At 46.9% G+C, this 23,406-nt stretch overlaps 1 protein-coding gene across 1 annotated transcript; it reads right to left on the bottom strand.

Annotated features, from left to right (window-relative positions):
* Positions 1–518: 518 nt before the first annotated feature.
* LOC115520587 (cytochrome P450 27C1) lies at positions 519–23,406 on the bottom strand. Its single transcript, XM_030325076.1, has 9 exons — positions 22,841–23,406; positions 16,087–16,277; positions 14,710–14,909; positions 12,625–12,834; positions 11,415–11,578; positions 7,312–7,478; positions 6,057–6,135; positions 5,417–5,620; positions 519–2,012 (listed from the first exon to the last, which is right to left on the bottom strand). The coding sequence occupies exons 1-9, from the start codon at positions 23,249–23,251 to the stop codon at positions 1,896–1,898; spliced, it is 1,743 nt and encodes a 580-aa protein (XP_030180936.1). The 5' UTR covers positions 23,252–23,406; the 3' UTR covers positions 519–1,895.

Here is a 23,406-nt window from a genome sequence, read left to right as displayed (position 1 = left end):
ATTCATGCCATGATGGGAAGCCTGGACCTCCCACACCCCCTCACCCATTGTTTGCCCCTCCCCCACCCCTTCCCTGTGGCAACCACCAGTTTGTTCTCTGTATTTCTAGGTCCAATTCTGCTTTTGGTCTGTTTACTCATTTGGGTTCTGTTTTTAGATTCCACTTATGAGTGAAACCATATGGTAACTGTCGTGGAGTTTGAACTTGTTCCTCTGTGTTTCCTATGAGCTGGTAGTAAACCTACAGGCTTCCCCAATACAATTTCCATTTCTTTGGTAAGAACACTTGATAGTCCCTGCCATCTGCTTCCTGTTGCGTCACCTCAGGAGGCTCCTAAGGTCTGTCTGTCCCTCTGTTCATGAGACGGAGAGCTGAGCAGCGGTTATCCACCTGACCTGCACTTCAGCTCTTCAGCGTGTGCCGATTGCCAGGCAGGGCCAGAGTTCACGGGGCGGGGTGTGGGGGAAGAGGGGAGGGGGGTGCCTTGTAGAATAAGAGGTCCCTTCAGGTTGCTTAGTCTCAATTCTTTTTAATTTCAGTCACAAACAGAATAGAATCATAGCTGGTTTATAAAAGCTTACATACCTCAAAGTAATCCAACATTTTGTCAGTTATTAGGACATCATTTCATATTTAACTGTACATATTTTTACAGCTCTCATACTACAGTTATTCTGTCTTCTCACACAGATTTAATATTGTTACATACTTTAACAAAAACAGTATGTGAAATGAATATGATTTCTACTTTACTGGAGGGTTATTTTGCAGCCCGACTAACTAAAGGCAGGGGAGACGTACGGTATGTATTCGTAGGGAAGTGATTTGGGGGAAGCGTTATGGGCAAAGATTTATGGGATTGAGAACAAGCAGTTTCAAGCACGACCATGCAGAGAGAATGTTATCAAATGGTGTTTTTTTCTTATTAGTGACCAGCAAGTAGCAGGAGAGGCAGCAGAACTTGGCACGAGCGAAGAGTGCCGAGGCCCAAGGCATCCACTTGGAGCCTTACATAAGCACCAGCCGCTGGATCACGTTTCCAGTCCAGATCTTTAAACTAACACCATGAAGATAAAAATATTATTTTATCTACAGCATGTCCATTTACATGTTTATTTTTCCTCGCAATAAAAATGTACTAAAGTTACGCTGTTTTGCACGATGCTTCTGTAATTCATTTTTCTCAGCCGAGACTATGACATTCCACCCTGTCAGGTTTTCTTTCTTATACATCTGCTCAGTGTTTACACTCGGTTAGAAAACCCAATTATTCTTGGTTTCACCAGGAGTTCTCTATTTTATTGATTATTTCTTTTAAACAAAAACTAACATTCAACTTCTTTAGGAGCCGTCACTGGAAAAGGAAGCACTAGTTTGGAGAGAAAAGTAATAATATGGTTCTTTTAACTTTGAGCCCTGCTCAGGATAAAATGTTGACCCTGGAGCTTTCTTCCCATAATTGTGGTCTTACAGAGACACGTTTCCTCGTCAGATTAGAAACAGTCAGTTGAGCTTGCCTCCTGACAGGGTCCTGGTGCAGCATTACAGAACATATATTCAAGCACTGAATTTATAAGCAAGCCAACATTTCCTTGCAGAAATGCAGAGGAGACTACGCCTAACTGAATATCAAGTAAGACCACATAGGAGACGTGAGAATTCAGTGCCACTGGTTTTTAAACAGCCATTTCCCCAAAGAAAAGGCAGCTCTGGTTTGCAAAAGCCAAATAATCTTTTCACGTTACTTTGCCTAAAGATTTAGGAGTCTTGCAAAACATGGAGGGAGGCCAGCTTATCAGCAAGACAGCCTCTGAAAGTGACGATTTCCTTCCTCCACCATCATCAGTTGACACTGGTTTGTGGCAGGCGGCTGGCTGGGTTTAAAAATCCAGGATCACTTTCTGTTAACAAAACGCACGTGGATGGGCCCCCCTGGCGTCAGAAGCCCATGGGTTTTGGCAGGAACTGCTTTAGTCCAAGAAGATGTCTTGATCTCAAAATGCTGAAGCAACTAAGAAGAGAAAGAGAGAAGGGGGATTCAAAATTGGGATAGTACAGGACTCGCAGTGCTCCAAATGAGGGCCCCTCACCTGCCCGTGATGGCCGCAGGCTGCAGGGAGCCCAGGAAGTAGGCAGGACGCCAATCCCCATCAGGACGGAGCAAGGGAGATGCCATGCTTCTGAAAGCAGCACCAGGTCCTGCACAGGAGCCTGGTCTGTCCACTGAGCAACCGTGAAGCTCACATGACAAAGGTATGCAGACACGATGTTCAAATGACTTAGGCTTTCTCAGCCATCTCAAAGCTCCAACTCCTCTGCTTCCTCTTTAGGTGGAGGGAAAGAACAAATCAAAGGAGCAAGGAGGACAGAGAGATAAAGTGAAATCCCAGGTTTCCCTCCGGCTGGGGATCTGAGGTGATACAGACCCAGGGGAGCACACCCCCGGGGGGTGGGGGGCAGGTGAATCATTCCAACAGGCTTCAGTGATAAATGTCCTTAATTTCTCCTTAATTTAAATATTCTTGATCTGAGGGCGCCTGGGTGGCTCAGTCAGTTAAGCCTCTGACTTTAGCTCAGATCATGATCTCATGGTTCGTGAGTTCGAGCCCCATGTCGGGCTCTGTGCTGACAGCTCAGAGCCTGGAGCCTGCACAGTCTGTCTCTCTCTCTCTCTCAAGAGTAAATAAACGCTAAAAAAAATATTAAATATTCTTGATCTGTACCTTTGATCCCATTTCTCATTTCTACGGTCCAGAAGGAGAACCAGCCTTACCACTCAGGATAAAACTAGAGACAACCTCCAGAACGAGTTTTAAAAAGCACCAAAGTATGCGTCAGCCTAAAGCAATAACCTCCCCGACCAAGCGGCTGTGGCCTGACGTTCCAGGCCACCAGTGGGCTCAGGAACACAGCAACTTGCTCTAAAGACCTGTGTCAGAACACACATGGGCACCTGTGTGGCTCAGAAGGTTAAGCATCTGACTTCGGCTCAGGTCACAATCTCATGGTTCGTGAATTCAAGCCCTGCATTGGGCTATGTGCTGACAGTGTGGAGCCTGCTGGGGATTCTCTGTCTCTCCCTCTCTCTCTGCCCCTCCTGTACTCACTCTCTCCCTCCCTTTCTTTCTCAAAATAAATAAATAAATAAATTTTAATCGACAACTGCATTTTTTGCTGTCTCCTCTGCATTGCTAACACAGTTTACGTGTGCCTTCTCTCTCTTTTTTTTTTCCCTGACAATTACAAATAGCGATGTTCCCTTTCTGTATTCGCACAAGTAGAAATGAGAACTCTGATGGGGCACCTGGGGGGCTCAGTTGGTTAGGCGTCCAACTTCGGCTCAGGTCATGATCTCACAGTCCGTGAGTTCGAGCCCCATGTCAGGCAGGCTCCGTGCTAACAGCTCAGAGCCTGGAGCCTGCTTCGGATTCTGTGCCTCCCTCTCTCTCTGCCACTACCCTGCTTGCACTATGTCTCTCTCTTGCAAAAAAAAAAAAAAAAAAAAAAAAAAAAAATGAAGCAGATCCATTTGTATGTTAATAGCACCAAACAAAACCCCATCACTGCCACCAAACACCCTGTTTCTGACCCTCTGCCAACAGGAGCATCGGGCAAGGCTGGCCTCTCTTGCTCTCGCAGTGGCCTCTGGTCCTTCGGGCAGCCAGAGCAGGGGAAGCAGTGAGCTCCACGCCTGCCTGAATGACCCTTGGTAGGAAATGGCCTCAGCCTGTCCGGGACGTGGCCACACAATGTACAGCAGAGTTTTATGGAACCTAAGACCTTCCTGAAAAGCCGAAGGCAGACACTCAGAGCACAGCAGAGACAACAGCAGCTCCCGGCCTGTCGGCACAGATCGCGTATGGACACTGCTTAGTCCCCACACAACCAAGAAGTAGGCATTTGGCCCATTTTGTGAATAAGGAAATGGGCTCGGCGTGGCTGAGAAGGCTGCCCAGAGTGTCAGAAACAGAAAACAGCTGAACTGGGCCCTACTCGCCCTGGAATCAACACCTCACTGAGCTGCCTCTCACCTCCGACACAACTGGATGGGCCAGCGTCCCACGGTCCCCAGGATGGCTGCTCTGGTGACACCCCTGAACCTTGCCAGCAGCCAACACATCCTGACAGAGGTGGGAATGGCCCTTTACACACACCGGCCACCAAGCTTCCCTGACCTGAGCCACCCAACTCCAGAGAGGTGCCTTCCCCCCACACTTCCCTGTACGTCCTCTCCCACTGGGCAGTAGCCCCTCAACTTCTCCAGCTCTCAGAGAGCCCCAAGCACCCACCATCCAGAATCCCTCTCCACCCCTCCCAGGCTGACAAGGCTTCCATGGTGCCTTACGCCCTCTCTCTCACTGTCATCAAGGTCCCAACCCCTCAGCGCTCTGCTCTAAACTCTGTGAGGCTTCAGGAAAGCCCCTCTATGATATGGGGGGGCAGGGGATGCAGGAAGGAGTCAAGACGCCTGGGTCGTGCCATGCACCTGTCATTCTCTGACTGTGCCAAGTGGCTCCAACTCTCTGAGCCTCAGTTTCGTCATCAGTAAAATGGGGAGCTTGGGTCATGAGGTAATCTCCATGTTCTTCCAATGCAACGTCAATGACAATAGCTCCCAAAACTTGGGCCAAGGCCTTCCATGGCTAAGCTAGGCTCATCACAGTCTTCCTAAATTTGCAAGACAACCTAATTAAACCTAGGTTTAATTTTCTCTATCAAAGTCTTTTCTTTTATGAAATTTCCTTCAGACATTACTTAGTATAGTATAGGCCAAAAAGCATCTATTTTAGTATTAAGAGATTAAATGTAAGGTATTCTCCAACAAGAACAAAGCCTTCCTGATGTTTGGCAGCCTAAACAAGTGTGAGAACCACTGCGCTGTGTGAGTGGCTGGTTCACACATCTCTTAGAGTGCAGCCCAGTGGTCACTGGAGTCCGAATCGCCCAGCAGGCCCATCCCAGACCCACCAAATTACTCTCTCTGCGGTGGGGTCCTGGAACCTACATTTTAAGGAGCCCCCTAGTTCCTTTTCTCTCCATAACATTTGAGGACCACTGATTTGACACCTTCCCATTCACATGTGCCCAGAGCTCCTAGTGTGACAAGAGTTGAGCTCTCAGGCCCCTATACACCCTACAACACCCACATGTACACACCCGGGTCCTTCAGGCCTCCAAGGGCCTGAACTGCTGCCCTACAAGTCCAAGGAGGCAAGAGGCTCAGCAGGTGGTCAGGGGACTAAGGAAGGTGGCTACTGTGGGGGGTGGCATTTTAAAATATAAAAGGGACTTAACATGAAGCTCTTGCTTTTGAGTTTTCCAAATCACATCTCCTCTCCCACCCAAGCCTTGGTCCAACAGAGCCCCGTAAACCAGGCCAAGGCGGAAGGCCAACGTCTGGACCCACACACCTACCTGGATCACGACGAGGTGGATCTCCAGTTCTGCAATTCTCCGCCCGATGCAGCTCCGAACCCCGAACCCGAAGGGGATGGACCCAAAGTTGTCCACTCTGTCCAGGCTTCCTTTCCTCAGCCAGCGCTCCGGCCGGAACTCCTTGGCCCGAGGGAAGTTCTCATCCTCGTAGGAAGTGGCATAGTGGCAGAGGGCCAGCTGGGTCTGAAGACACCATTTGCAACCGAAAAGGAATAAAGAACAGGATGGCGTGAAGGCAGAGCAGAGGCAAGAGCCCCAGGTGGACAGTCCCTCCAGAGGCACTTCTGGCCAGGAGGAGGGCCCCCAGGATGGCAATCCTCCCTCAGGAGCTGAGCAGGAGATTCAGGTCCTTCAAACCCCCCCCAACCCTCCAACCCCCACAACTGCTGTGTCCACAGGCCTCTCAGGGAGGGAGGGAGAAGCCTGCGAGCTACAAAAATCTCTGGCTTTGCTTCTGCTCCTCGCTTCCGAAGCCCCGTCTTCATCGTGCAATACGTGCAGAAGGAAAGGAACCTACTGATATTTGCTCAGGCGCAAGGGCTTTGTCAACATACCAGCACATTTCCCATTCAGCCACACGGCAGAGCCCAAGTGCCCACACCCTGGCAGCCAAACTTACGCCTTTGGGAATCAGGTACCCGCCAACAACCAGGTCTTCCTGGGTGACTCGGCCATTCCCTGGAAGCACTGGAAACAGCCTGGAAAAGAACCAGTGGAAGCAGGAATGGAACAGCCACTTTTAAAATATTGTGCTAAGTTTTCGAAAAGTCTGGCTATTTTGCCATTTTCGTTTTCTACAACGTAACACATGGTCTGGTTTCAACTAAAAAATCTCGCAAGGACCTTTGTGGCTCCTTAGCTGTGGCCAGCGAGTATTCTGAGGGATGCGAAGGAAAGTCCCACAGTCAAAAATGTGCACAAAACACAAAGCAGAGCCTTGAACTTACTATTGTGTTCCCAGGAGGGAGAGTGTGGAAGAAATTCTGAAACTTACATGCACCCGGGACCCCTTTATCAAGGAGTAGTCCACAGGACTTGGGGGTCCAGGAAACACATTTTGAGAAATGCACGTCCGTATTTGGATTGTCTTAGAGAGGCAATCCGGAGAAAACTCTGAGTAAAACTTTAATTGACAAATACCAGTAAACACACAGCTAGTTATTTTTCTCCCCCCCAAGGTTAAACAACATGCTATAGACTGAGAATCCAATTATTATAATGGGTACTATGTAAATAACTTCTGCTCTTTGTCAAGGCATTTCCTCCACAGAGGAACACTGTGTTCAGGATCCTTGAACCTCAAAGGAGGAAGAAGGTTCATGGCCACCTAATCCCACCACCTCCCACCCAAGTCCACCCATGGCCACCCAGAGCCCTCACATCCCGGCTTTTCCGAGTGTCGGTGAAGCCCTGTCAGGGACTGAATGAGCCTCGCTGTTTGGTGTCTCCAGTCCAACTAGCATATCCACACAAGAACCACAGTCTTTTGTAAGCAGGCCTGGTAATTAGCCAAACAGCCCCAAAATATTTTCCTAATAAATCAGTCTTGTTCTGGTTCAGAGGAACAGACACCTAGGAGTACTGATCCAGGAGCACACTGGGGAGCGTGGTGAACCAAATCACTAAAGCAGAGGGCTCCAAAGGGCTTTATGAAGAAAAATTAATATTTCAAACTGTAAAACAGAATAGCCTTTCTACTATTCTGACAAGGGCAGAGAGGGAACAAAGATAGCCATAAATAGCTCCTTCCTCAACATTTCGGCCACTGAAGGATGTTGGCACATTTGTTTTGGACCCGGTTTTTAGTCAAAAGCATGAGTCGTCACGATAAAAAATCAGAGACTTAAAAGGCACAGTTTTGGCAAGGCTTTTACCTCAAGGTTTCCTTCAGCAGAGCTCTGACCAATGGGACTTTGGGGACATCGGCTGCCGTTGGGACATGTCTTTCCCCCAAATTCTTAACTATCTCCCGATACACGGTCTGCTGCACTTCTGGGTGCCTCGCAAGGAGATACACTGCCCAGGATAATGTGAACGATGTCTAATAAAGAAACCGGCAGACATAGGCACAGGAGTGAGCAACACCAAAGATTTAAGCAGCAGGCAACATCAGGCATGAAGTCATGTGAACATAAGCATATGTGAAAAGTCACGTTCGTAAAACTCCATCGGAGTATGTTAGGTCTTACCAAAACAAAGGTGAGTTTCCTAATTCACTCCAGAAAAAAAAAAAATACTTTGGAAAGTCACATCAATTGTGTGATTCAATTGCTCTTTCAATAAAAAGCCAGAGGAAAAATTATGTTAGAACTTCTTTGGATCACTTAAAAGCAATCTGCCTCCTCTTCAGTGGAGTCTGAGGGGACTTGGGGATGCTGGTCAAGTCTGGAAGTTGTGCCTGGAACTTCCTGTGAGCTTCTTTGCAAGGGTCATCTGGCTTTTGCTAGAAAGGGCCTGAGACTGCCCATCAGCCTGGGGAACTGTTCAACCTTCTGGCATTCCATAGCCCACAATAGCTGGGCGAGGCCCGCTCTGGCTGCCTCATCTGTGGCAGGATTACTCATTAGCTCTAGTTTCCATGCACTTAACAAGTAAAGCAACCTATAAGGATTTAATAACTCATTTATGCAAGACAGTGTCTTTTTTTTTTTTTTAAGTAGGCGTTCACACCCAGCACGGAGCCAAACTCAGCTTGAACTCTCGACCTTGAGATCAAGACCTGAGCTGAAATCAAGAGTCAGACACTTAACCAACTGAGCCACCCAGGCACCCCAAGCAGTGTCATTTTTTATACCACTCAGACTGAAGAATTACATTTCTGGTTATTGAGAATAATTCTATTTTATCCTCCAAGACCTACACCACATTTTCACTATTATCTATGTGACTGTGTTTCACTCTCTTATAAGCAAGGAAATTCCACAGTATAAATGCCCTTTCTTTTGCCTAAAAAAAATTTAAAGTAAGCCGGCCATACTGATATCATTTCCCTGTAATAAATATTATATGTGTTTAGAGGGCAAGCTCTTCTGTAATATATATAATGTACAAATTCTTCTTTATAAATGGTAAGGGAATCACTTAGAAATGTCTATTAAAATTACATTTATGTGGAAAAACCAAATGCGGTATATCCAGACAATGGAATATGACAGGCACACCTTGGAGACATTGAGTGTTGGGCTCTAGACCGCCATAATAAAATGAATATCACAACAAAGAAAGTCAAATGAATTTTTTGGTTTCCTGGTGCATATAAAAGTTATATTTACACTATACTGTAATCAATTAAGCATGAAATAGCATTATGTCTTTAAAAAAACCCAATGTACATACCTTAAAAAATACTTTATTGCTAATGGGTAAGGGGCAGTAAGGAATATACTCCTGAAATCATTGTTGCACTATAAGCTAACTAACTTGGATATAAACTTTAAAAAATAAGTTAAAAAAATAATAATAATTAAAAAAAGAAAATTAAAAAAAGAAAAAAATACTTTATTGCTAAAAACTGCTAACCATCACCTGAGCTTTCAACAAGTCGTAATCACTGATCACAGACCAGTGATTCTTTATTATATATATTTATATATTGTATGTTACAACAAATATAATATGTATTATGTTACAACAAATATAGCAATAATGAAAAAGTTAGAAATGTTGCAAGATTTGTCAGAATATGACACAGAGACACAAAGTGAGCAGGTGCTGTTGGAAAAATGGCCCCACCAGACTTGCTCAACGCAGGGTGGCCACAAACTTCTATTAGTAAACACACAAACAAACAAACAAAAACATTATCTGCGAAGCACAATAAAGCAAGGGATGTCTGTCCTTGGTAATAAAAAAGAATAAACTGCTTTGAAGTTATTTTGCTGAGTGAAGGAAGCTGGGTGCAAAATACACACTGTATGTATGATTCTATTTCTATAAATTTCTAGAAAAGTGCAAACTGATGCTCAGTGTCAGAGAGCAGATTGGCGGTTGCCTGGGGCAGGGGTGTGGGAAGAGATGGACTGAAATAAGGGTGAGGAAACTGCAGGGGTGGTAGGAATGTTCAGGATCTTGATTGTGGTGGTGGTTTCATGAATGACTGCATTGTGCTTTATCCTGTATCTGCCAGCAATCTGTATCAAATTGTACCGTTTCGGTGGATGCAGTTTCTGGTGCATATATTACACTGTAATAAAGGGTTTGTTTGTTTGTTTTTAAATGTTTATTTATTTTTGAGAGAGAGAGCACAAGTTGGAGAGGGGCAGGGAGAGAGGGAAAAACAGAATTTGAAGTAGGCTCCAGGCTCCAAGCTGTCAGCACAGAGCCTGAACGGGGCTCGAATTCACAAACCGTGAGATCATGACCTGAGTCGAAGTCAGATGTTCAACCGACTGAGCCACCCAGGTGCCCCTAAAGGTTTTGTAAAGTAATAAGTTAGGAAACGAATATGAAGTTGTGAGACCGTCCCTTCCTTTCTGTGCTCCACCTCATGTGATGCTCTTAGCTACCACCAGGCGGCAGGAGGCACAATGCACCCAAAACTGCTTAGAGGCAAGGCCATCCACTCACTCATCGTTTCCGCATTCAAGGAAACCCACACCACCCATCACATTCCCACAGCTGATTAGAGTTTTCATCGATCGCCTTGATTTCATTGGTTAGTTTGTATTTGATTGAAATTGTTTTTGTTTTATGTTGTGGAAGATCCATAAGAATAAGGAGTGTATGCTAATGTTTTTGCTTTTACATGTTTATGTCCCATTATAATAAAAATAAGTCAACTTGGAGGGGAGGGGTGCTCCCTTTAAACAGGAGGTCTGTGCCTTATTCCTGTTTCACTACTTCCTTTTAGCAAATTTAAAAATGTCTCTGTAACTATACCCACATGTGCATCATTTTCCACACATGAATAATGGTATCCTATTATACATTATTATAATGATTTTGGAGAAAACATGGTTCCCATTCCCAGCCAGTAACCCATGTTAACAATCCAGTGTGCACCCTCCGTACCTCCTCCACATGCACACAGACGGGCCAGTGCCAAGCCACCGTTTGCTTTACCAACATGAGCACAGCACACACACTTTTCTGCACCTTCATTTGTCACTTAACAGGAGGGTACAGAATTCCCACCCAGTCACTTGGCAGTGCTGTTTCACTCTGACGGCCACCCTTCCTTGGTCACAGTACATTATGCATCTGCCACAATAAATCTATTCATTAGGATTTTAAGACTGATATGCACACATGTCCATAACTCAAACTGTTCATTACACTTCTCTTTCTTTTTTTAAATTTTAGAGAGAGAAAGCGCACGTGTGCAAATAGGGGAGAGGGGCAGGCAGGGGGCGGGGGGAGGGAGAGAGAGAGAGAGAGAGAGAGAGAGAGAGAGAGAGAGAGAGAGAGAGAATCTCAAGCAGGCTCCACACTCAGCACGGAGCTGGACATGGGGATCGATCCCATACGCCTGGGGTCATGACCTGAGCCTAAATCAAGAGTCAGATGCTCAATCGACTGAGCCACCCAGGCGCTCCTACACTTTTCCTTCTTTCTGTCCTCTTTAGTAAGTTTTGGTTTAAAAGTTACATGGCTTTATGAGATGAACCGTGGAGCTCTCCATGACCTTCAATACTTTAAATGATAAACAATAAGGTTTTTAACGTCTGTGCCTTCTTCATTTCTGATATCATGAAGGAATGGTTCAATGTTTGCAAATCAGGAATGATTTTTCAGGCATTAAAACATAATTGTTACTTTGCGTGTGTGATAAGTGAATGGGGATTACCTTTTTTTGCAGAATTACGGTTTTACGTTTGAAATACATATATATTATTTAAACGTTAGAGTTTTCTCCTGGAGCCTTTCAGCAGTGAGGCAGGCATCCAGCTGGTACAAACGCGTATGAGATTACTGGGAAAGGCCACCGGCTTTCACCACGCTCTGCTAATGGAGAAGACAGAAAAGCCAAGCCGCTCACCGTGTCGACGCCCGCCAGCAGCATCTCGGTCATGTTGGCGTAGATCTCCTCCAGCGTCAGCTCCTGACTGAGGAAGAGGCAAGAGAGCAGCCCGCCCCTCACTGTCTCCCCTCGGTCCATGTGGCACTGTATGTCCCTCAGCTTATTGTCCACGTGGATCTGGCCTGTTTGAAAAGAATATTCCTCTTGAAAGACATTCTGGTTGAGAACAATCTCTTCGTCCTCCCAATAACTTAATCTGTGGCAGGTTCCAAAGCTAATTTACCATCAATCTGGGAACCTCATCAGTGGGCCTGTCTGTATAAATGAATGAAAAGTTAAAGACAAGCTAAGCATCTTTTTTTTTCCTCTGAAAATAATCTAAAAGATATTTGCAAATGTTTGCTTTATTCATCAAATAGCCAAAAAAGGATTGGAGTAACAAGAATACAGATCCTCCCCCCCCCACTTTTTTTTATCCCACCATGTTTCCAGAAGAGGCAATGGATTGACTATAAAGGCCATGTTACCATAAAAAAGATAGTGGCATAGTAAGTCCATCAGGACACATATATTCAAATGAACGTTGGCCTCTTCAAAAGGCACCGTAGGATACTTCTTTCAAAGTTAGTATTGTTCTAGAAACACTGTTCTAATAAACATTTTGGAAATCTTTTGTTTTGGGAAATTCTTTTTTTTTTTTTTTTATGTATTTAAATTCAAGTTAGTCAACATATAGTATAGGAAACTTTTTTAGTGAAATTTTTGGCCATGTAGGAAAACGGATCTTGCTTTGTTGAGTTGGAACAAAGTATTATTTCTTAGTTTGTTTCACCCAGTAAGAAAACAGGAATTTGTCTCTTCCAAACAGCTGCAAAGAAGAATGTTCAAATGAGTGTGCCCAGGCCCACTCATTTTCAGCAATGACAGAATTACTGGACTAAAGACATCGTCTCCCTTAGGCAACATTTACTTGCCTACATCACTGCTAGCAAGTTTGCCAAAATGAGAAGAATCTAAAAATGAGAAATCGGTCAGGTTGCTTGTAGTAGCCACCCACACGCTTTTTTTCATCCAAGAAATCTGTCCAAATAAGCGGTCCAAATAACAACATGTGTCAGCTCATCCCCCGCGGAGCTCCCCTCTGTCTGCACAAGCGTTAGATACACCACGAGTAAAGGCAGTCAGGTCGGCTGGCTGGACAACAGGTGCCCCTGAATTCTTCACTTACTGAATTTGAAGAGTCCGTCCCAGGACCTGCAGAATTCCCGCCAGGGTTTCGGGACGAAGGGGCGGAGCCACCGGGGGATGGCGCCCGCGTACATGGAGGTCTTGAACATGCTGAACATGAGCCCCAGTGCCTCGATGTAGTCCACGGTCAGCTGCGGGACGCTGTTTTCCAGGCAGCCCAGGCGGCTCTCATACAGGATGGTGGCCACTCCTGCCCGGGAAAGAGAGTTTAAACCTGCTTCTAGGTTACTTGCAGTATCAACAGGCCATATCTAGCCACAAAAGTCACTTTCAAAAGCGATGGAGCTGCCCTTCGGAAGGGAGGCTCTGTTCCACCACCGGTCGTCTTCTCCACCACCTCCCGGGTTACAGGGCGCTGCACACTCAGTGCTGACAGCCGGCAGGTCCTTCCTTCCACCTGGCGGGGCTTCACCTCATCACACCCCCCTCCCCACGGTTTGTTCTACACCCAGGACCCAAAGCACCCAACCTATCAGCCCCTTGCCCAACCTTGGGGAATTGAAAGGTGGCTCCTCTGGGCCACAGAGGGGGGAGCCCCTGGCCAAGAGAGCCATAGGAAGAGAGGGAACAGCCTCAATGCATCAGGATTTTCCAGTGTTTACAACTCCACCCTGTTGATTGCGTTACTAGATTTGGCAAGCATTACTAGAACTTTAAAAAGTTCACTTAAAAATTAAATTTGAGGGGCGCCTGGGTGGCGCAGTCGGTTAAGCGTCCGACTTCAGCCAGGTCACAATCTCGCGGTCCGTGAGTTCGAGCCCCGCGTCGGGCTCTGGGCTGATGGCTCGGAGCCTGGAGCCTGTTTCCGATTCTGTGTCTCCCTCTCTCTCTGCCCCTCCCCCGTTCATGCTCTGTCTCTCTCTGTCCCAAAAATAAATAAACGTTGAAAAAAAAAATTAAAAAAAAAAAATTAAATTTGAAGTAAGGTAAGCATGCGTTAAAAAAAAAGGGGGGGGGCAGGGCACCTGGGTGGCTCAGTCAGTTAAGTATCGACGTTTGATTTCACCTCAGGTCATGATCTCAGTTTGTGAGACCAAGCCCCACTTCAGGCTCTGCATTGACAGCACGGAGCCTGCTTAGGACTCTCCTTCTGCCTCTCCGTCTCTCCCCCACCCTCTCTAGTGCACACATGTGCACTCTCTCTCTCTCAAATAAATTTTTTAAAAAATCTTTTGAAAAAGGAGAGGGGCGCCTGGGTGGCTCAGTTGGTTAAGCATCTAACTTCGGCTCAGGTCATGATCTCACAGTTCATGCGTTTGAGCCCCGCGTCAGGCTCTGTGCTGACAGCTCAGAGCCTGGAGCCTGCTTCCTATTCTGTGTCTCCCTCTCTCTGCCCCTCACCTGCTTGTGCACTGTCTTGCTCTCTCTCTCTCTCTCAAAACTAAATGAATAAACAACTTTAAGTAAGTAAGTGAGTAAATAAATAAATAAATAAATAAATAAAGGAGAAAACTGACAGAAGTTCCTTAGGAAAAAGCAAAGTACAGAATAAAGTGGTATGCTACTGTTTTGTTTCGTTTTAGGTAAAAAGACTATTCACATGTATCCCCTTGTATGTGCATAAAATATCCCTTGAAGACACTGGTGACCTCACCAGGTCAGGAGACAGGGAGAATGAGGGGATTCAGTGAATCCCTTTGAGTGAATACCTTTTTCAGTGAATACCTTTGAGATTTGATTTTTGATTTTAGGACATGGCAATGTCCTACCCGTCCCACACAAATTTTAAAAGCTACAGTGACTGTAGTAGAGGCCCTCCGAACTTCTACTGGTTTTTACAAATTGTGCTAAAGCAAGATGTACGGTAATTTAGGAGCATGATTCTTGAGTTAAAAAGACCCGGATTTGAGACTAAGTTTCTGTCAGTAAAAATGGAGATGGTTTATCAGTTTGCCCACGTGCAAACCAGTGGCGGTACACCGGGCTCAGTTAGCAGGTGAGGGTCACATGTGTGGGTACAGGGCTCAGCACAATGCCTGTGGGGACACAGGACATGCCCAGTGAATGAGAACTCCTATGTTTGGCACATGTCCGTTCTTCCATCTCCCTCCTGACTTCACCTCACCTTCCATTGAATATTTGAAGAAAAGGTCATTGATACTGGTCACAGTCTCTCCATCTTCGGCCTGGCTCCTGAGGATGTAGATTCTTTTAATTAAATCTGCAATAACTTGGTTGATTTCTCCTGAAAAAATGGCCACGTCTCTAGGTTTCAGAATTCTTTGTCTCAATACACGTCTCATCTTGAGCCATTGTTCACCCTCCCTAGAAGAGTAAAGTGAGTTTCAAATAATCTTACTTCCATTGACATTCTGGAAAAGAACTCAGAGAACCTCTGAGAGCTCCCCCAGCCATAAAAAAGCCAGCCAGATCTGCCGATCCCAATGGAATTAAGACACTGTGCAGGGGGAGGGGAGTAACTTCAGTCTCGCAGTTGGTCAGAGCTTTAACGGGAAGCAAACTTTAAGGGGAAAGATTGCCACTGGGAATCATCTTTATAAAAGGAATATGATTTCCTTTGAAAAGCCTTGCAATAATATTATAATAAAGAGACATGAAGCTGTTGTGATTAGCAAAAGAGAGAAAAGTTTATGTGTATGAACTGCTGAGCCCTGAACTGAGCTCCGGGGCCCACAGCGATGCAAGCCGCAGGTGATAGGGCAGAGAGCAGAGAGCTTTTCTAGCATTTGGTCACTCCCCATCTGGGGCCAGACTCACAGGGAGGAGGTGTTTGATTATTTCCCTCAGAGCAGAAGTTGAGGGATCCTGGTGACATCCAGTCACAGCTTTTATTTACCTCATTTGAGAAACCGATGGTTGTATTCCTCCCTAGTTCATGTATAAGGGCATATATACCAAAGAACCACAGATAGAATTTCTAAACCAAAGGGATTTGGACCAGGGGATCCACAGAGGCTTGTGTTCTCCTCCCTGCCTGAGACTGTGCTGATTAGCTCTTCCTTAGAGGGCACAGAGGTCTCCGTGAGGCTTGTTTACAAGTAATAATCAAAGCCTGTTGTGAGTTGGGAACATCATCACATGGTGATCCACGGAGGAAGGCTCTCGGCCCTTCCCCAGGGTCTCCTAGAGTAGCTGCCTACCTCCTCTCCTGCCCACAGAGAGGCTCTGTGAGCACCCGCCCCCCCTTGGTTGTCACTGAATGGACACCTACAGCCTCAGAGCACTGCTTGAGAAACAGCTCTCCCCCTTTACCAAGCTAGTGTGACCCAGCCTTGTCCCTGCCATCTAACCTCTTCCCAGAGGAGAAGGGACAGGGCCCTCCACACCAGTATTTAGGAAATCACACAAGGAGGCTGTTTTGACACTATTCCACTGGGAGTTCTACAATTTATTAAGGCTGGTTTTCAGAGCCCAGCATCCAGGCAGGGGTCTCCCTGGGCTCCCCACTCCCACCCATGGCCTGACCAGGCCACATACTCACGCCGAGATGAGCCCGGTGGATCTCCCTCGTAAGTGTCGGTACTCCTGCCAGGACCCCATGTTGGCTCTCTGGGGCGCAGCCCCCTCTGCCCGGAGCACCTGAGCCACCATGTCTCGGTCTGCAATAGATACTACAAACTGAGGACCAAAGTGAGACTTGAAGATTTTTCCATATTCCCGTGTGTGCTTCTGCTGCAATACCATGGAGAAACCAAAAAAGGAAAAAATGCACAGATATGATATACCTTTGACATGAACATTTCTGTGTTTTAGGGGAGCAAAAAACTGGGGCAGAGGAAAGCTCTACATTATACAGAGCTGAATCAGAGTTGTGACTTTAAATATTCCTGAGATAAATGTACTTTCACATCATTAATCATATTCACTAAGTTTTCTTATTCTTTAGAGCTATGTTTTTAACAATACTTAGCTGTGTGGAACAACAAGAGAGAAATGTCATTATGGGTGGAGAGTTGCAGAGCCTTCAATGGCCTGAGCCAAAAAGACTGTGCCAACCCCCTGTTCCAGGCCCTCAGCTGCTCTGCCTCCCTACTCTGCAGAGGGAGAACCCTCTGCAGACAACCTGTAATGAACCTGTAAAAATAGCCTCCAGTGCGAAAATGAAAGAAAAGTCATCCAGATTAGAAAGAGAGAAGTAAAGCTATCTCTAGTCACAGATGACATGATCTCACATACAGAAAATTCTAAAGAATTCACTAAAAAACTGTCAGAATTAATAAACAAGTTCAGCAAGCTTGCGTGACATAAGATCAAAATACAAAAGTCAGTTGTATTTCCATACACTAGCAATGAACAATCCAAAAGTAAGATTATGAAAACAATTCCATTAATAATAGCATCAAAAAGAATAAAATGCTTAGAAATAAATTTGAGAAAAGAGTGCAAAACTAACACTCTGAAAACTATAAAAGATCATTGAAAGAAATTAAAGAAGAGCTAAAAAATGGAAAGATATCCCATGTTCATGGATTGGAAGATTTAATATTATTAAGATGGCAATACTCCCCAAACTGACCCATAGATTCAAGATAAACTCTATCAGAATTTCAGTTGGCTTCTTTGTAGAAATTGACAAGCTTAAAATTCATACGGACATGCAAGGGACCCAGAATAGCAAAAATGACCTTGAAAAAAAAAAGAGTGAAGTTTAAGGGTTTCCTGATCCCTATTACAAAACTTGCTACAAAAACAACAATAATCAAAACAGTGTAGTACTGACATAAGAATAAACATCTAAACCACTGGAGGAGAATTGAGAGTTCAGAAATAAACCATACAGGCTCACTTGGGTAACTCAGTTGGTTAAGCATCCGACTCTTGATTTCAGCTCAGGGTCATGATCTCATGGTAATGGGATTGAGCCCCACTTTGGGCTTTGCACTGACAGCACAGAGCCTGTGTGGGATTCTCTCTCTCCTTCTCTCTCTGCCCCTCCTCTGCTCTCTTTCTCTCTCTCTTTCTCTCTCAAAATAAACAAATGAACTTGAAAAAAGAAAGAAAGAAACCCATACATTTGTGGTCAAATGATTTTCAACAAGGATGCCAGTGCCAAGACAATTAAACAGGTAAATAGGAAAAGAATAGTTTCTTCAACAAATGGTACTGGGACAACTGGATATCTATAGGCAAAGAATGAATTTATATCCTTCTTTCATGCCAAACATAAAAATTACCTCAAAATTGTTCAAGCCCTAAATGTAAGAACCAAAACCAGAAAATTCTTAGAGGAAATGATAGGGGTAAATCTTCAGGATCTTGAATTTGGCAATGGTGTCTTAAGATACAACACCAAAACCACAAACAACAAAAGAAAAAACAGATGACTGGATTTCATCAAAATTTAAAAACTTTTGTGTTTCAAAGAAAGTAAAGACAACCCCCAGAATTGAAAAAATATTTGCAAAGCACATATAGGATAAGGGATTTGTATGTAAAATATATAAAAAACAACTCAATAAAACAATGAACTTATTAAAAACTGGGCAATTATTTGAATGGACATTTCTCCAAAGAAGAAATACAAATGGAGAATGAGCAGATGTAAAGAGGCTCAACATCATTAGTCATCAGGGGAATGCAAATCAAAATCACAATAAGACACCACTTCCCACCCACTAGGATGGTTATACTCAAACAGACAGGTAACAACAAGCCCTGGCAAGGATGTGGAGAAATCACAATGCTCTTACACTGCTGGTAGGAATGTACATAGTGCAGCCACTTTCAGAAACATTCCGGCAGTTCCTCAAATGATTAAATACACAGTTACTACTTGGCCCAGCAATTCCACTCCTAAACATAAATCCAAAGAAATGAAAGCATATGTCAAAAATAAACTTATACCAAATATTCACAGCAGCATTATTCATAATTAGCAAAAAGGTGGAAACAATCCAAATGTTTCTCAACTGATGGATAAGCAAAATGTAGTATATGCTTACACTGGGATATTATTTGTCCATAAAAAGATATGAGGTACTGGTACACGCCACAACATAGATGAACCTTGAAAACATGATGCTCAGTGAAAGAACCCAGATGCAAAAGACCACATATTATGATTCCAGTTATATGAAATGTCCAGAATAGGCCAGTCTATAGAGACATAAAGTAAATTAGTGGTTGCTGAAGGCTGGGGGAATGGAGAGTTGGAGAGTGATAGCTAAAAGAAACAATATGGGGTTTCTTTGTAAAGTTATGAACCTGTTCTAGGATTGACTGGGGTGACTATTGCATGGTATGTAAATTATACATCTCAATAGTGCTGTTACCAAAAAACAATGAGAAATTACAATAAACGTAAATGGGTTAAACAAATAAATAAGAGAGAAATAGAGAGAGAGAAAGTACCCTCTAGCCTGGGTCAGTGTGGCATAGCCAAGGCTGAGCATGGGGAAAATGACTAAGTCTCTCTTTGGCATCTGCCAACATTTCTTATCACCCCAACTCTTTGCCTCAGAAATGGCAGGCCAGAGGGTCTGTTGTCTTTCCATTCTTCCTTCTACTCCTTAGGTAGAAGATGTTCACTTCCTTATCAACCTGGATGACATTCTCCCCCCCCATAGATAAAGACACTAAGAATCAACTGGGATGTTCCTCTGGGTCTCTGAAAAGGAGCCGCTGATGAGATGAGTGTTAATAGCAACTACTGGGAAATGGGTCACTTCTCAGGCGAATCCAGCTACTGAATGGGCACCATCAGCACAAGGGAGCAACTGACCAGGTGGGAGAAAGAACAAGATGCATGACCTGGATAATGTATGGCACTTTTTGCTAGTGGACTGCCGAACAGTATAGTCAGTCCTAGCACTTAGAATTTGCATAGACATTAAGAGCACAGACTCTGGAATTTGAATCTTAGCTCACAGTTTACGAGCTGAGCACCCTTGGGAAGTTAAGGTCCACTGTACTTCAGTTTCCTCACCTGCAAAACAGGCATATAATAGAACTTGCCTCACACAGAGGACTTGGAACTGTGCCTGGCACATGAAAAGAGCTCTAGAAATGTTCATTATTAGTATTTACTTGTTATTATTACAGTTTACAAATTTCACCTGACCTCACAATAGGTTGTGAGATGGATGAGGATGGTCAGGCTTCTGGGCAGATGAAGCAACTGGAGTTCAGGGAGAATAAGTTATTAGCCAAGACTCCACAGGTGCTTGTGGAGGGCTAGCATGAGAACACAGGGCCCTCCTGTTCTGTCCCATCTGAAATGGCTGCTGGTGACATGGGTCAGGGTGTATGCTCTGCCACTAACTAGCTATGTGACCTCAGGCAAGTGACTCCGCCAACACTTTGGGCCTTTTCCACCTGTACATGAAAGACTTGATTGGGGCGCCTGGGTGGCTCAGTTGGTTAGGCGGCCGACTTCGGCTCAGGTCATGATCTCATGGTTTGTGAGTTCGAGCCCCGCGTCAGGCTCTGTGCTGACAGCTCGGAGCCTGGAGCCTGTTTCAGATTCTGTGTCTCCTTCTCTCTGACCCTCCCCCATTCATGCTCTGTCTCTCTCTGTCTCAAAAATAAACAAACCTAAAAAAAAAAAATGTATAAGCCTTGATAGAACTCTCTGTGATCACAAGTCGAGTACAGTAAGCTGGAGGTATGGTAACAGAATAACCCTCTTCCTCCTACAAGTGCCTCAGGAGCCTGGAGAGCAGGGCAGAGGGCTTTCCTAGAACCTTATTCAGTCTGGAACAACCTGAGCACACCTCAAGTGGGGAAACCCAAGGCCATAAAGCACTCCTGTGGGGTCCTCAGAGGAGTCACAAGGGGATTCGTGCTCTTGCAAATGAGCACTATTTGGAAATAAAGGAAAAGGAGAGCCCAGAAGGACAACCAAGCTGGAAACCCTTGGGGCCCATCTACCATGTTGCAAGAAAGCACAGATGAGTCAGTTCTACGACTGTCCTCTGACAGGTGTGCACCACCACTCATGACGGACCATGGTGAAAGGCATCATCTGAGCCTCAGGCAGAAGGGCAGGGTTTAGGGTGATGGCCAGAAGCATGGCAGATGCAGGGAAAATACCCATCTGAACTGAGACACTTTCTGGTTGTGGAGAGGTGGCCTTCTAGGTGGCTCCTCCCAGAGATGTAGGTTTTAACAGTGGTCTGCTTCTCAAAGAACCCTGTGGGGGGAAGGGGGAGTGGGGGGGGGAACCAACAGGGGAGGGGGGTGCTTAGACTGTGAGGATAAAATCAGATAGAAGCAGAGGTAGATAGAAGTAGATAAACAAAAACAAAAAAAATCAAGCCGTATTGACTTGTCCACAGTAAATAACAAAACATTGCAAATCCCATTTTAAAAGTATCATCCTGATATCTTATGTACAGATTCCACATGGAAAAGAAAATCATTTTTCACCTCTAAGAAGCATGTCCAGGAAAAACTGTGTAGGGGATGGAGAGAAGGGGCAGGAATTTCGGCCAAATTAAACTTGTCCCTGGGGCACCTGGGTGGCTTAGTTGGTTAAGCCTCTGACTCTTGATTTCAGCTCAGGTCATGATATCATGGTTTGTGCGATCAAGCCCTGAATCTAGCTCTGTGCTGACAGCATGGAGCCTGCTTGGAATTCTCTCTCCCTCTCTCTCTCTCTGCCCCTCCCCTGCTCTCTCTCTCTCTGTCTCTCAAAAATAAATAAACATTAAAAAACTTTTTTTTAACTTGCTCCGGAGTTCTACTGTTTTTTCTCCTAATGAAGTTTCTGCTTCTCCAACCCAATCAGGGCCTCTGCACCATCAGGTATGTTTATTGTTTGAGGGAATGACCTTGACCACACCCGGGGTGGGTGGTTACAAAAGGAGGAGAATAAGCTTTGAACAAAAGCAAATGGGGGGGGGATGGGAATGGGGAAGGGGTCTTGGGAGAAGTCAGAAGGCCCAGAGCCCAGAAGTAAGTGTGCCCTGGGGTGCGAGCCCTGAAAAAATGAAGTCAAGTGGAAGAAGCAGCTGCCACAGTCAGTGAGAGGAAAGGGGATCCGACGACCCTTGATGGGGAGGATCACCTTGCAATGGAAGACAGATTGCAAATTGCGGTGGGGAGAGGAAAGGCAAAACTCGGGTCAAGATGGGAAACTGCACTCTGGGCCGGTCCCAACACTCCCCCCCGTAGTTGGAACGACTAGGTCCCTGCCCCAGTCCTGGCAGCCTGCCCAGGTTCATTGACATTCGTGTGGTGACCCCATCATTTAAGAGCCTAAGCTACCTGCCTCTGAACCTCAGGTTTTGGAGGGTGGGAGGTGCTTGTTTTCCATTTATAAAACACAACCCAAAAGGCCTAGAAACGGACGCCACATGACCTCGGTCTGTTAGACACGGTGCCCTGGAGAGCTCCGAGCCGCTCTCTGCGCTCCCGCTCCCGGGGCTGGACCGCGACCCCCTCTGCTGGGCGCACCAAGTCCCGCTCCCGCTCGCGCCTCCGCCCGCCGGTGCCTCCTACCTGGGGACCGCTCCCCGGCACCCCTCCCCGGGCTCCCTCCCCAAAGCCCTCCCCCCGCGCGCCCGGTCCGGGGACCTCGCCCTCGCCCTCCTTGAGGCCTCTTTCTTGGCGCCACTTGCTCGGCGTCCCTCCCCAGCATGCGCTGCCCGGTACACCCTCCTTGGGGTCCCTCCTGGGCGCCACTCCTTGGCATCCCTTTCCCCGCTGGGCCTTGTGCCTCCTCCCCAGAGCGCCCTCCCCGGCGTCCCTGTCTGAGCCCCCCTCCTGGGTGCCTCCTGCCCTGAGTCCCCTGCCCGGTGCCCCTGCCTGGTGACCCTTCCCTGAGCTCCCCTCCTGGGTGCCTCCTGCCCGGCGCCCCTGCCCGGTGCCCCTGCCCGATGCCTCCTCCCTGAGCTCCCCTCCTGGGCGCCTCCTTCCTGGCGCCCCTGCCCTGTGCCCCACCCGGTGAGACCCCTCCGGGGCGCCTCCTTCCTGGCGCCCCTGCCCGGCGTCCCCTCCCTGAGCCCCCCTCTTGGGCTCCTCCTCCCTGGCTCCCCTGCCCGGCGCCCCCTCCCTGAGCCCCCCTCTTGGGCGCCTCTTCCCTGGCTCCCTTGCCCGGCGCCCCCTCCCTGAGCTCCCCTCCTGCCTGGCGCCCCTGCCCGGTGATCCCTTTCTGGAGTCCCTCTCGTGCGCCCCTCCTCGGCGTCCCTTTCCGGGCCTGGCCCGGCGCCCCCTCCCCGAAGTCCCTCCTGGGCGCCTCCTCCCGGGCGTCCTCCTGGGCGCCCCCACCCCCCCACCCCCCCCCGCGCCGCTACCTGGATCTCGTGGATGCGGCCGAAGCCGTCCTTCCAGAAGAACTCCACCAGGTTGGCGAGGGGGTGGGGGCCCGGCATAACGGCGAGGCTCCTGGGCCCCTCGGTCCGGCCCCCGGCCCGCGGCGCCCCCCGCCGGCCCGCTCCTTTGTCCTCGGCCCGCGCCCCCGCCGACAGCCGAGCGCCCTCGGGCCGCCACCGCCGCGGGGCCCCGGCGTCCAGGAGCCCCCAGCGCCCGGGCGCCGGGCTCCCACGGGCTTTCAGGACTCGCGCCAGCAGGGCCATCGAGGCCGCCCAGGTCGGTGGGTCGACTGAAGCAACTTTTTTGTGTAGGGAGCTGCCCTTTGGGGCGGCTCCTGGCTTCGCTTTAACTGGTGCGCGCGGCGCTTCTTCGAGCTCATTCCGCCTGGGCATCAGTTTACACAGACCAGTATTAAAGACTCCCTCCCCTAAGGCTGGGGGAAAGGGGGTGGTCTGTGGTTAGACTGCCGGAGAACTAGGCGGTTAGCTTCTCTCTACATCGCACTAATTCACCCCTTAAGCCTTCTTTAAAACCACAAAATTTTAAA

This window comes from Lynx canadensis, chromosome C1, assembly GCF_007474595.2.
Source record: "Lynx canadensis isolate LIC74 chromosome C1, mLynCan4.pri.v2, whole genome shotgun sequence".
NCBI lineage: Eukaryota > Metazoa > Chordata > Mammalia > Carnivora > Felidae > Lynx > Lynx canadensis.
The sequence above is the reverse complement of the archived record's forward strand: the minus strand, read 5'-3'. Positions and strand labels throughout refer to the sequence as shown.